The sequence below is a fragment of the Hemiscyllium ocellatum genome, chromosome 4 (genome assembly GCF_020745735.1).
Source record: "Hemiscyllium ocellatum isolate sHemOce1 chromosome 4, sHemOce1.pat.X.cur, whole genome shotgun sequence".
NCBI lineage: Eukaryota > Metazoa > Chordata > Chondrichthyes > Orectolobiformes > Hemiscylliidae > Hemiscyllium > Hemiscyllium ocellatum.
Window position 1 is genome coordinate 40,209,822 of NC_083404.1, and position 15,507 is coordinate 40,225,328.

The 15,507-nt window shown below is 40.8% G+C and overlaps 1 protein-coding gene across 2 annotated transcripts in view; it reads right to left on the bottom strand.

Annotated features, from left to right (window-relative positions):
• LOC132815358 (eukaryotic translation initiation factor 3 subunit E) overlaps positions 1–15,507 on the bottom strand; it is a 154,423-nt gene that overhangs the window by 119,049 nt on the left and 19,867 nt on the right. For both annotated transcript variants that reach the window (XM_060824229.1, XM_060824231.1), the window contains exons 4-5: positions 8,953–8,995; positions 6,338–6,442 (exon numbers count right to left, since the gene is read on the bottom strand). In XM_060824229.1, the coding sequence (XP_060680212.1) occupies positions 6,338–6,442; positions 8,953–8,995 (148 nt within the window). The remainder of the gene's footprint in view (positions 1–6,337; positions 6,443–8,952; positions 8,996–15,507) is intronic.

Genomic DNA, 15,507 nt, shown 5'->3' on the forward strand with positions numbered 1-15,507 from the left:
GGGAAATTGTGGTATTCAAAGGAGGTGGGCATCTGGATGTTCTGTGGTTGAACTGGTCCTCCTGGGTGCAGATGCAGTGGAGGTGAAGGAGTTGGGAATAACTGATAGTGTTTTTTTAAGAGGCAGAGTGGGAGTAGTCCAGGTAGCTGTGGAGTTGGGAGTAGGCGGGTTTGAAGTAGATATCCGTGTTGAGTTGGTTGCCGGAAATGGAGATTGAGGGGTCCAGGAACGGAAGGGAGGTGTCAAAGATGGTCCAGGTGAACTTGAGGTTGGAGTGGAAGGTGTTCATGAAGTTCATGCACCTCCTTGGGGGAGCACAAGATGGCACTAATACAATCATCGATGTAGCAGAGAAAAAAGGTGGAGAATGGTGCCAGTGTAGGTGCAGAAGATGGACTGTTCCGAGGCAGGCACAGCTGGGGCCCATGCGGGTACCCATGGCTACCCCTTTGGTAGGAAGGAAGTGGGAGGATTTGAAGGAGAAACTGCTCAGGGTGTGGACCAGTTCAACCAATCGAATGAATCTGTCAGTGGGTTGGTATTGGTTGGGCTGGCGGGACAGCAAGGAACAGAGGGCTTGAAGACCTTCTTCATGGCGGATGGATGTGTTCAGGGACTGTATGTCCATGTGAAGATAAGGCATTGGGGGCCGGGGAAAGAAAAGTCATGGAGGAGGTAGAGGGTGTGGGTGCTGTCATAAACGTATGTGGGAAGATTCTGGACCAAAGCAGACAGAACAATGTCAAAGATAAACCGGTGAGGCAGGAACAGGCTGAAAATAGGGAAAGTCGGGTTTGTGAATGTTGGGTAGGAGGTAGACCCAGTAGTGTGGGGTTCCTGGAGGCCTTTGGTGGATCCCTGAGGTGATGAGGTCGTGGATGGTCTGGGAGATGATGGTTTGGTGATGGAAGGGGAGGTCATGTTTGCGGGGGCATTAGGAGGAGTTGTCTGCAAGTTGGTGCTTGGGTTCAATGGTGTTGAGGTTGGTGCGCCAAATTACCACTGCACCCTTCATGTCTGCTGGTTTGGTGGTAAGGTTGGGATTGGAGCGGAGGAAGTGGAGGCCTGTGCATTGCGAGGGTGAGAGGTTAGAGTGGGTGAGGGGGTTAGACAGATTAAGGTGGTCAATGTCATGGTAGCAGTTGGAGATGAAGAGATCAAAGACATGTAACAGACCAGCATGGGGTATCCAGGTGAATGAGACGTGTTGGAGATGGGAGAAGGGGTCTGCAGAGGGTGGGTGGGAGTCCTGATGGAAAAAGCAAGCATGGAGGTGGAGGCGGCAGAAGAAAAATTCAACGTCACAATGCCTGTTGAATTCACTGATCCAAGAGCCTAAGGGGATTAAGGTGCAACCTTTACTGAAGATTGATTGTTCCTCCTTAGGTGAGGGGGAAGTCTGGGGGATGGTGAAAACATTGCACGGCTGGGAGCTCAGACCTGGAGTGGGGTAGAGTTGGGAGTGGGGGCAGATAAAAAAGGGGATATAGTTCTAACTCTGGATTATTATTTAGATGCCAACTTTTTTGGCCACAATTTTAAAACTCGGCAAAAAAGTCTTTTATTCTGGATGGAAAGACCAAAGATAAACTCTTGGCTACTTTGGAAATTGAATCAAGAAGTTATATTCATGATGCAACTCCTGGAGTAGTGGGGCTTGATTACCAGCGTTTTCCTCATGTCCCAGTCACAACAAAAACAACAGACTCTCAAACCTGATCAACATCAATAAATTCACAAATAAGAGTAATAGAAGATGATATTTATAGTTTCACCCTCTTCTGATATGGTCTCAACAAAGTTGTTTACATTGTGGAATGTAGATGTTATTCCTTCTCCTAAATTTACTTAACCCACAAAATGGAGATTAAGTCATAATTTGATGCAGAAATTCAAGTTAGAAATCAATTTCCAAAGCCTCAGAAATCGAGTTCAAGCTTCAGTTTTCAACTTATTACATTATAAAAATCTGGTCCATTTCCAGCATTGTATTACATCACAGTGGCATTAGCTTCACCCCACCAGAAGCACTGTAAGGTCTCATGTGTCCTATCAGGTGTCATGGTTTTACTGCATTTACTATTTATGCTGACTATACTACTGTAGTTGAAAGTTATTACAGATTATATGAAGAACTTTGCTTTGCAAATGCAGAATCACATTTTGTGATTTCTTGCAATGCAAAGACACCAGCTGACTGCCCAATAAATCTGTAAACAAGACCCTCTCCTGACTTATGCGTACCACCAGCTGGCACCTCTCCATCACCCACCTCTCTCCTCTGTACCTGCTGCTTTCACCAGCTCACCTACCCCTTTTTCCCACTGCTCCCGCCAGCTCACTCTCCCGCCACCAGCTCCATCCCCCCCATCATCTGCTGTCCTCACACAGTCCCCCACCAGTGCTCTTGCCAGCTCTCTTCCCCAACTCCCACAGCCTTCACCAGCTCCCCCCCCCGCAGCTCTCACTAACGTCCTCCTGCCCCCAGCACCCACTGCTCCCACCTGCTCCCCTCCTCCGTACTCGCTGTTCTCACCAATTCCCCCCCACCCCACCTCACCCAGAACCCGCAGCTCTCACCAGCTTGTACTCCCCCGGCAAAGATATCTGGTGCTCTCACCAGCTCCCCCGCCCCTTCCCACCCATTGTTCTCATCAAATCCATACTCCATGCACCCGGTGCTCTGATCAGCTCCACTCTCCACACCCGCTGCTCATCAGCTATCCAGGATTCCCCCACCTTGCACATACCAATTGCTCATCAGCTCCCCCATACTCAACTATCCAAGATCAAATCTGACTAAGTTATTTGAATTTTTCCGAAAAGTCTCAACCAGAGTGGATACAGGGGAACTATCAGAAGTGTATTTGGATTTCCAAAAGGTCAGTGTCAGAGACATGCACAGCATGAAAACAGGCCCTTCTTTCTTCTTGTCCATGCTGACCAGATGTCCTAAATTCATCTAATCCCATTAGCCAGCATTTGGCCCATATCTCTCTTAAACCCTTCCTATTCATATATCCATCCAGATGCCTTGAAAACGTTGTTATTGTACCCGCCCCCATCATCTCCTCTGGCAAATCATTGAATATACACACCACCCTCTGTATCAAAACATTGCCCCTTAAGTCCCTGTGAAATCTTACCCCTCTCACCTTAAACCTATGCCTTCCAGCTTTGGATTGCCCTACCCTAAGGAAATGACCTTGGCTAGTCATCCTATCCATGCTCCTCAGAACTTTATAAACCTCTCAGGTCCCCTCCCAGCCTCTGACACTCCCAGATAAATAGCCTTAGCCAGTTCAGACTATGCCTATGGCTCAAATTATTTATACATACCACGAACAGCAACAGCCCTAGCACTGATCATTGTGGAACCCCCATGGACACAGGCTTCCAGTCATAAAAATATCCCTCAGCCATCGCCCACTGCCTCCTGGCATTTAGCCAAGTGACCACATTTCCTTGGATCCCATGGGCTCTTGCCTTCGCTATCAATCTCTCCTATCACGTTATCAAAAGTCTTGCTGAAGTCAAAGCAGGCGATGTCAAATGTATTGTCCTCACCTCTCGAAGAATTCAACTTAGTTGGTCAGACATGACCACCCCTTACCAAAACCCTGCTGACTGTTATTCATGAATCTCTGCCTCTTCAAGTGCAGATTAATTCATAACAACATCATAACTCGGGGCATAAGGAAGCAATTCAGCCCCTCAAGGCTGCTCTGCCATTCAGTACGAACATGACTGATCTCATCTGGTCTCAAGTCCACTTCCCTGCCCACTCTCCATAATTGTTCAACCCATAACTAATTAAAAATCTGCCTATCAATTGCTTAAATTTACTCAGTGTCCTATCACCCACCCTACTCCAGGGTACTGAATTCCACAGATTCACTATCTTTGACAGGAATAATTTCACCTCATCTCGGTTTTAAATCTGCTTCAATTTCCTCTATGGCTGCTTAGTGAATCCATGTTGGATGTCAACCATTAGGATTATGACGGAGGTTCACAAGGTAAATGCTGAGAGGATGTTCCCTCTCACTGGAAAGCCTAGGACCAGGGCCTTGTGTCAGACTAATGGGGTGCCAATTGAAGAGTGAGATGAGAAGGAATTTCTTCTCAGGAGGTTGAGTGCCTTTGGAACACATTGCCCCCACAGCTCTCAGTGGCAGAGTCCTTTTGAGAAACTTAAGGCTGAGCTAAATAGATTCTTGACCAGTGGGGGAATCAAGACTTATAGGGAAAGGCAGGAAAATGGACATACGGAATGCCACATCAGCGATGACCCTATCAAATGGCAAAACAGCCTTCGAATGGTCTTTCAAGCATTGCACGAGTCCGAGGCTACATCACCAACAGAATCTTTCTGCTCCCTCTCATTAACTTGAAAATTTGAAGAAGACTTGCATTTTTAGAATGTCTCTTGTACTCTCAGGATAAGGGAGTATCTTCGAGAAGTAATCATGAGAAACGGAGCAAATGTGCACACAGCAGGATCCTCCAATATGCAAAATAATAATGAACAGATCACATTTCTTGGCGATATTGATTGAGTTGTACCAATTGTTCAGGGCACCAAAGTAATCTCCTCAGCTTTTCTTCAATTAAATCCCCTTGGAGCCTTTAAGTACACCGGAGAGCTAACAATTCTTGCCTTACTATTTCACCTGAGATGCTGCAGTTCGGACAATGCTGAATTCCCTCAGTACTGCACTGGAATGTCAGGTCTAACTTGTGCTCAAAACGTGAAGTAGGACATGAACTCATACCTTCTCACTCAGATCTGAGAATGCAAATGAATCTCGACTAAAAACAACACTAGAACATTTTTTTTAAAATTGACTATTCCACCTTCATTTCGACATCAACTATCAATTATCACTCCAGGCGTTCCTGGAGGATTGTTGTCTACTTTATAGAAAGGACATGGTTGCACTGGAGAGGGTGCAGGGAAGATTAACGAGATGCTGTCTGGCTGGGGAGTTCAAGTTGGGAAGAGTGTTTGGATAAACTGGGAACAAAAGAAACGGAGGGGGATCATGATGGAGATATGTAAAATTTTAAAAGAGGCACAGATAGGGTATTCAAGAAGGACCACTTCCCCTTGTGGAGGGATCAATGATGGGAGCAATTAGATTTAAGCTGAAAGCCAGGCAGTTTAGAAGGGTTTGAGGAAATACGTTTTCACCCTTTGGTGGGAATCTAAAACTTACTACCTTTAAGGGTGGTAAAGGCAGAACTCCTCATTAAATTTTAATAATTATTTAGATAGGCACTTATAACATCAAAACATACAAGGCTATGGGGCAAGTGTTATAAAACAGGATTAGAATAGTTAGGTGCTTGCTTTTGACGACTGCAGACTCAGAGGGTTGGAGGGCCTTTTTATTGTGCTGTGGACCTCTCGGATCATGAACAATTAACTTCATTTCGTCACTCATGACTACATACAAAATGGCCAGTCCCCTGGTTGGTTCAACAATTAATGTTCTTGACTAGCCAATGGCAAAGATAAACTAATAGCGTTAAACTCAACTTGAAAATTTTCAGACAAATTCCTCAGAAATTAATTTGCTTTGGATGAGATTTCTTTTGCATTCTTCAGAACTGCACAAGTTTTCAAGATCATGAAAAATGCCTTGTGTGCAGGGTGTAAGGAATTGGAAATGGGCAACCCAAACCATTTCGGCAGCATTACATCTGCTGCTAAACAGTTTCAGGACATTGCCTTGGAAGAGCTCTCAAGGCCCTTGTTCAGATTTAGGATTAGCAGGATCCTCCAAGAGCATATAAACCAATATAAAACTCACCAATAACACAGAAATGCTCAGACTGTGTGGTAAGGCAAAGAAAGAGTTATTAAAGTAAAATAGCCATGAATAAAACCAACATGGAAAAGCATCTTCACATAAAATGGTAAGGATATGGAATTCACAATGACATGGATTATTTGACAACAGGATAAATGCACTTAGGAGGAAGCTAGATTAAATTGAAGGATATATTAGTCAAATTAAATGAATAATGATTAAAGAGACGTGTGCGCAACAACGGAGTCAATTGATCCAGTAAATTCTGTTGTGTTTTTCTAATCTCTGTTACAATTCTGAGTCAATCCCAAGTGTAAATGTTGCTCACTCAATGAACCCTGCTCAGTCTACAAAGATTTTAACCAAACTGTCGCTCCTAAGTCATATCAGCAATTTTGTATAGCAACCACATCACAGCCATGAATACAGTTGTTAAGAAAGAAACTATTTCTGGTAACCATGGAAAATAACCGCAAATTTGATCAGCACATTCAAATTTACCTGCAGGAAATGGTACTCACCAGAACTCTGAAAAAGTAGAGATATTCTGCTGCACCAGAATAATTGCCACATTCATACTGGAATTTAGCATATCGGTATAAGGTGTCCAAATATTCCTGACGAAACTTCAAATAAAAATAAATTTAAAAATAAACAGCATGATAGAAACAAGTTTTCAGAAATGAAAATATTGCGCCTCTTGTTTAATAATCCAGGACAAATTATAGTGTTTAATTACATGTAAACTGTAATACGGTATGCAGATTTTCAAATAGGCCATTTTTCATCAGCTTTCCAAATTAAAGATGGAAAATCTGAGTTTTCCAGTGCATCAACCCAAGTTCTATTTGACATCAGAACATACCATAGGTTCACTATTTGCTAAAAGAAAACATTTTAGCAAACAGTAGTTTGTCACAATATTGGCTGCGCCCATTAAAAATGAAGTCTGTCTACACTGTCCAAAACATACTAAAGAAACGAGCAGCAGTAGATCATGTGTCAAGCCCCCTTCACCAACTAATGATTATGACTGATCTTAGGATTCAATTCAACCTTCCGGCCTGCTTCAATATTCCACAACTCCCTGCCTGAGAGTTGAATGAATTCAAAGATGAAGTATTCACAATCTATTGAGGAACAGAGGTCAATATATTCACAACCATTAGAAGACAGCAATTTTTCAATTCAGTCATGTGATTGACCCCTTATTCTAAGATTGTGACATGTTTTAGATCCCCTAAGCAATGGGAATAATCTTTCAACATCTGCCCCCTCAAGTTGCTTCTTATATATTCCAATGAGCATGCCTATAATTTCTTTAAACTCCAGACAACATGTGCCCAATTTACACAGTCTCTCACAAATGACAATGTTCCTGCTCATTAGGATCAAGTTAGTGAAGCTTTACTGCATTGCCTCCAATTGAAGTATATCCTTTCATAAACATGGAGACCGAAACTATACAGTACTCCAGATGTGATGTCAATTTCAAACTTAACATGGAATTCAGTAGTATTATGATCACTAATTTCCAATTTTTTTATTACAAATGCTACAAATTAACCCTAATTCATTACACAATGCTAGGTATAAAATAGCTTCATGCCAGGAGGTTTCACAGCATCAACAAGCTTGCAAAAAAAATAGCAAACTCAACTTCTTGACCACCCTAGCTAATTTGGTTGTAATCTTCATTTGAGCTATGACAAAGTCCTGAATCAATTATCACATTCTTTTTACTAGATATGCAAATAATTGCCTGTTTAATCTTCTGTCAAATGCTTTAATTACTATTTTGGGGGTGAGGGAGGCAATAATCTGCTAATACCAGTCTTGCCTCTTATTCCATGCGCTGTTGTTGGGCTCCTTCTACGGTTTGGGTATCATGGTGGCTCAGTGGTTAACACTACTACTTCACAGCACCAGGGACCCAGGTCCGATTCTGACCTCCAGTGACTGTGCAAACTCTGCACATTCTCCACATATATGCATGGGTTTCCTCCGGGTGCTCCAATTTCCTCCACAGTTGAAAGATGTACAGATTAGGTGGACTGGCCATGCTAAATTGTCCCATGCTGCCCAGGGCTGTGCAGGCGAGTTGGGCTAGCTATAGTAAATGTGGGAGTATATAGTGTAGGAGGTTGGGTCTGAGTGGGATGTTGTTTGGAGGGTTAGTGCAGACTCGATGGGCTGAATAGCCATTTTCAACACTTTGGGATTCTATGATTCTAGCTTCCACCCATACTGATTTTACATTATGCTGTTCAAAAGTTAGATTCAAGGTCACAAATGTCCTTATGCCATATTTTACTATCAAGAATACTTATTCTTTGCCTTTCCTGTCTGTCCTTTAGAAATACTACATATCCTCAAATACTTCTTTTCCAATCTTGTTTAATCTGTAATCATATCTCTGGCATGGCAATTGGCAACTAGATCCAAAGCATTTATTCCTACTTATACTACTAATTCATCTATCCTATTGCAGATAAGATGGGAGGGGCAGTGGTAAATTCACAGGATTGGTAATCCATCATCTGAGGCTCATGGTCTGGGTTTATGAATTCAAATCAGACTACAGCAAATGGTGAAAATAGTAAATCTAACCACGTAACTCTCAAATATAGCCCATTTGACTCACCATTGTCCTTTGGGAAAGGAAATCTGCCATGCTTAACTGGTCTAGCTTACATGTGATTCCAGACCCACAGCAACATGGTTAACTCTAAACTGCACTCTGAAATGGCTCCAGCAAGCCACACAGTTGAAGGGAGATTAGGGATGGAAAAGAAATTTCACCAGTAATGACCATAAATGAGTAAAAATAGATATATCATGCACTCAGATAAAGAAACCAAATTGCATTTATACATTTCTATTTCCTGCAATTACCTCATTCACTGATTTGCAATTTTCGTTAAACTAACCATCCCTTCCTGTTCCATTCTGCTTGAATTTACTATTCCAGTGCCTCAACCTTTTCCCCGGATTTCAATATCCACCTCAAGCATAAGGGAGAGTATAAATGCTTTGATTCACTAGTTATTCACGGATCATTTCACAGAAAATGAATTACAATATTATACTGCACTCATTATTAAATATTCACAAAAATCAACAAATGCACACTTACTCCATGCTTATCTGCTAGATAATCAAACAACATGCGTCCGTCCCTGTTTAATGGAGAAAAGTTTTTAAAATTAATAATTTGAAATACATTGAGCAATAATTCATTTAGCTATTATTAGAATTAAAAGATATTACAGGAATAATGTTCTATGATGTTAAAAGGCTGTTTTATTTTTAAAAAAGCAATACGTATTTGGAAGCAAGAACAATGCATCAACCAACAATTTCTGGGACTATTAGCATTCTAATGGCAATTAAACCACTGGAAGTTGAAGAAATCTTAACACTCTTTATTGCGTACATGTACACTCATACAATCATCAGCACCAAGACAGATCAGAGTTTGGTGTCATTTCAAATTAGCCCAAATCAACATTTAAATGTTCACAAATCATACCTAACAGTCTATTTTGTTGCACTTTTGGTTGGCTTTTTATTAAAATTCCACCAATTCTGCAAAAACAATTGAATGTGCAGTGTGATCAGAGTGTGAAAGCTTGTCGAGTGCAGGTGACAGGCTCCTAATACACTGAGGTGCACTTTCAAATGAACCTTTTTAAATCCGTGATGAACCCTGATGCAGGAGCATAAGCTACTCAATAAGCACAATATACTTGCAATCTGTCCTTTTTTTAAAAAAATGGAACCATTTTTGCATGTCAAATTTGTTGTAAAGATGTAAAAGATTAGTTGTATCGAGATGGTAAAGCACCCAGGGAAAATCTTGGACTTAAGCAATTTCTTTTAATTGTACTTGGCAAAATCAACTCAAGGTGTTAAAACTGTTTGAAGAATTTGATACAAACTGGCTCAAAAGGAAGGAGACAGAGGATGGTGGTCAGGGATTGCTTTTCAGACTAGAGGCCTGTGACCAGTGGTGTGCCACAAGGATTGGTGCTGGGTCCACTGCTTTTCGTCATTTATATAAGTGATTTGGATGTGAACAAAGAGATATACTTAGTAACTTTGCAGAAGACTCCAAAATTAGTAGTGTAATGAAGCCAAGAAGGTGACCTCTGAGCACAATGAGTCCTTGATCAGTTGAGCCAAGGAGTAGCAGATGGAGTTTAATTTAAATAAGTGTGAGATATTGCATTTTGGCACGGTCGTGGTGAGTGCTGCTTAACAAAGAGACCTTGGAGTGCAGGTTCATGGTTCTTTGAAAGTAGAGTTGCAGGTAGATCAGTAGTGAAGGTGGCATTTGGTATGTTTGCCTTTATTGGTCAGTGCATTGAGTATGGGACTTGGGAGTCGGGAGTCATGTTGCGGCTGTACAGGACATTGGTCAGGCCACTTTTTAGAATGCTGCATTCAGTTCTGGTCTCCCTGTATAGGAAGATGTTGTGAAACTTGAAACAGTTCAAAAAAGATTTAAAAGGACTTTGCCAGGGTTGGAGGGTTTGAGCTTTAAGGAGAGACTGATTAGGCTGTTGCTACTTTCCCAGATGCATCAGAGACTGAGGGGTGACTTAAGAGATTTATAGAATCTTCAGAGGCATAGACAGGATCAATAGCCAAGGTCTTTGAGGTCTTTAGCTAAGGGCATAGATTTAGGTTGAGGGGGGATAGGTTTAGATTGTGAAGGGAAAGATTTTAAAAAGGGACTTCAGGTGCAACTTTTTTTTATGCAGAGGGTGGTGCGTGAATGCAATAAGCTGCCAGAGGAAATTGTTGCGACTGGTACAATTGCAACATTTAAAAGGCATCTGGATGGATATATGAATAAGAAGGGTTTGGAGGGATATGGGCCCATGCACTGGCAAATGATTTGGGATACCTGGTCAGCGTGGACAGGTTAGACCAAAAGGTCCGTTTCCATGCAGTACAGTTCTCGGACTCTGTCTCTAATTATGGAAACCTCTTCAGAATATCTCTATTCAGATTGTTTTCTTCATCACATTTATACACACTACAAAATTACTCAACTCTTAATATTGGGACATTGGAGTAGCTTATTTTGACAGGAATTAGCCTTACACAGAAAAGTTATAGTCCTTGATGGATTGTATCATTTGAAGATGATTTTTCTCAAATATTATCCTTGTTATATATCACATTTTTAAAAATCCCTTTACACTGCACTGCAAACATTTGTTCCACCTTTGACCATATCATCTCTGTGCAAGATCATCCAACTGCATATCCATCTCTTGCCTCAATTATTTTTGAATTTACTTTGACCCAACCAATTTCCACCAATGCAGGAGAGAATACATAATCATCAGCGTACATAATCGCTGACACCATTCACCACTGAGGCAGGAAGTAGTTTGGTCAACTGAAACAAGAAAATAGCTGCCATGGTTGAGACCAGTGTTCAATTTGGCAACCTGCTTATTGAATTCATGAAATGCACAGATCTCATGTATTATCATTTATAATCAACCGCAAACTTTACAACAGTGATATTTATACTGTGGTTTTATTTGAAGTCTGAAAGGTCAGTAGCTTATCCAATTTACAGGTACAGAAATATTTTACTCAGATGTACAGCACGAAACAGACCCTTCGGACCAACTCATCCACGCCAACCAGATATCCCAAACTAATCTAGTCCTACGTACCAGCACTTGGCCCATAACCCTCCAAACCGATCTTATTCATATACCCATTCAGATGCCTTTTAAATGTTGCAATTGGACTCAGCTCCACCACTTCCTCTGGCAGCTCATTCCATACACACACCACCTTCTGCATGAAAAAGGTGCCCCTTCGGTCTCTTTTATATCTTTCCCCTCTCACCTTAAATCTATGCGCTCTAATTCTGGACTTCACATACCAAGAAAAATACCTTGTCTATTTATCCTATCTATGCCTCTCATGATTTTATAAACCTCTATAAGGTCACTCCTCAGCCTTCGAAGCTCCAGGGAAAACAGCCCCAACTTATTCAGCCTCTCCCTGTAGCCCAAATCCTCCAACCCTGGCAACATCCATGTCAACCTTTTCTGAACCCTTTCAAGTTTCACAACATCCGAAGGAGACCAGAATCGCACACAATATTCCAACAGTGGCCTAACCAATGTCCTGTACAACCGCAACATGACCACCCAACTCCTGTACTCAATACTCTGACCAATAAAGGAAAGTATACCAAATGCCTTCTTCACTATCCTATCTACCTGCGACTCTACATTCAAGGAGCTATGAACCTGCACTCTAAGGTCTCTTTGTTCAGCAACACTCCCTAGGACCTTACCATTAAATGTATAAGTCCTGTTATGATGTGCTTTCCAAAAATGCAGTACATCACATTTATCTGAATTCAACTCCATCTGCCAACCCTCAGCCCAGTGACCCATCTGATCAAGATTCCATGGCATTCTGAGGTAACTTGCTTCACTGTCCACTACATTTCCAATTTTGGTGTCATCTGCAAGCTTACTAACTATACCTCCAATGATCATATCCATATCATTTATATTCTCTTAGTATACTTGCATTGCAGGAGCGGGATCAAACAGCAGCCATGGTAAATCTCCCCTCAAAATTTGCTTACAAAGACAATTTCTGTACAAGCAGAGCAGCACTCATTCAGAGCACCAGCGAGAAATACAAGTCTATACAGGGTTTCACGTGCAGTCAGAATAGGAAACGGCCAGTCCATCACCGAGCTCCAAAACCTATATTTTGATAACTTTTTTTAAAAATCTAACATTTTAGCTTTAAACAAAAAACATATTACTATTCACGGGAGGTGGGTGTCACGAGCAAAGCTGGTATTTACTGATCACGTCAAACTCCTCTTGAACATGTGGTGGTGAGCAGCCTTCTCGAACTACTTCAGTCCAGATGGGAGAACTGATCAGTTTGCATTCAGTCAACAATTCACTTCTGACCTTACTATAGATGGAAGGTCTTTGATGAAGCATGTCAAAACAGTTTCACATTAGTACATTAGTCTCCAAAGACCACAACCATCTTCTTGCGATTCAGACTGCAGTCAATGGGAGCATTTTCCCACACAATATGTAACGACTTACTTTTAAAATTATTTTTGGATGCTGCTGTTATTTTGATTTTGAAGACAACAGTGAATGTTTGGTTTGAGATTAAGCTAAAATTTTAATCAGTGTCTTATTGGAACAGCACGTTATAGAGTTGGAGGGAGATAGTATGCATTAATGAGAAAAGGGAGCTTAGAGTTGTGAATAGTTGTTGTTTCATGTTCATTTTCAGAGTTAAAAAATAAATTAATGTTATTTTCTTTAAATAATGGAATCCAGGAGTTCTTTGTCACTCATATTTCTGGGTGTTTGGTTTAATCAACAGAGGGGGTTCACCTCTATGTCGTAACAATAATTAAACATAAATAGGGCTTATTGCAACTTTAGCCATCTTGTCCAAATACAGATTTGGTCAAAGACTTACATTTATTTAAAATTCAAATCCACATGTAAGATTGACTCAATTACATTTCAACTCAAAATATTTAACCAGGGTCACTTATTCAAAAAAAAAAGGCACATCTTTCTTTGAGCTACACAATAGAAAACTATATTTTCTTTAACTCATGTTAAGTGACCAGCAGCTCGGTCACTTTGGAGTAAGTTATAATTTGGATAAATTAGTGTTATATACAGTCAAGCATTGTCAGTGCTCTAACTCCAGAACACTATTAAAGTTCAAAGTCAACTTACTTCAGCCTTGTGGCTCAGCTCCTTAATAAAGCACAATTACACAAGGACTTAACTTCAAACACCCAAGCAGCTTGGGGCACCTAATTACCATTTAACAACAGTAAGAACAACCGGATGAACACAAGTGTTTGGCATACATAAAATAGCTATCATCATTCTATTATTTGTTTTAAAATTTCTACACTATAAGGAGTTTGGTCCATGTGCATCACAGCGTGTAATTTCGAAATATCTTCCAAACATGAAAAAGGGAAATGAGGACCACCTGTTCAGCATCTGATGATCAGCCCACAAGTGGAAGTTGTTGAAATGCATCTCATCCCAATCCTTGCTTACCACATGTTGACTCTTTGCAAATGTGTTTTGTTACAATGAAAAGCAAGGGGAGAAAAAGGGAAAATATTTTTTTTCCTCTGCATCTGTAAAATGCTTTACTGCTTTTTAAGTGAGCTTTACTTTAGATTTGCAACGAAGAGTTGTTGGTATCAAGCATCCCTACAGAATACAACAGTTAGCTGGGATTTTATGAAGATTGAAGAGCGTTGGTATCTTAAAATGCCATCAGGTTCTGCTGTTGAATCTAATCAGCTATTTGAAAACTGTACTGCACCACACAAAGCATTTGCCTGTCACACTGTTCTGTTTCACCTTCACTCCCAGACTCAAATTGTTGCCCTCTGCGTTCTATGTTTTGGCACTGGAACACTAGTTCAGTTTCTGTCCTGTGCCAGAGAACCAAAAGTTAAGAGGACAATGTGCTGGAAATTACTGAAAAATGGAGTATGCAACATTGGTGCACAAAAAGGATACTGCTGATCATTACCAGAGAGGTAATTTACTCTATTATTATACTGTGAACACAGTGCCTCAAGCATTGCACAGGGGTCTGGAGCTGGTAACCTTTTGCCAGGAATGCAGAGGCCAGGAGATTATATGTAAACAGTTCTGTCCACTGATAGGATAGGTGGGAGTTTGAGCTTGTAAGGATGGGATGCAGTTGGGAAAGAAAAAGAGTCAACAAGGTAAAGGAGAGATATTACATAATGGAGATTTAAAAGCAACTGCATAAAACCAGTTCAGGTTAAGTATCAGCACCTAACAATACTCAATGAATAGTCTCTTTACAACAACAAATTCAATAAATCTTGCATCCTAAACGCAAATAGAAAGTGGGCCATACCACCAGCACTTCATCTGGAGGCTCACTGATGTTCCCTAGTATGGTGATGAAACGTCTGAAAACAAGCCTTCCAGCTCTGCAAGCAAACTTCCAACCCAAACCTTGCATCCTTAAGTGGAGGCTCTGTCTTTTGAAGAGCATTTATACACTTCCATAAATATCTGCTTCAGAAAGATTAGAAGTGAATGTGAGCTACAATATTTTCAATATCTAATCTTTTCTGAAACTTACTAAAGCAAGTCACAAAACTGTCACTGTTAACAGCACTTTACCCTTCAAAGACTTGGCTAAGTAAATCCAGAGCTTTCGGCAGTGGCTTTTAATGAAAGCTGTCGCTAACTCTTTCATGCCTTCAATTTTGTATCCTGTGTAGCTCCATGCAGGAAGTACTAAATTCAGATTCAGAACTGAAGACATGAATGGAGAACTGGAAAATGTTAGTTAACAGCTTGTAATGTCAATATTACTCTGCTTTTTGAAGTAATATCTATCATGGGCTAACTGATCTACAAGAGGGCCCATAGTTCATCTGCAATTATACATAAATCTGAAAAATTATAATTTCAAAACAAATGAAGGGGTCACACCATTATTTATTTTTAACAATCAGTTGAAAGTAAATGTATATTTTTGCATATCATTTGTTACATGTTTAAATGAACACTTAAATATATTAGTAGGGTAAGTAGCCTAGAGAAGTGCCAAATCAGGCCACATGAGGAAGTGGACTATCAGT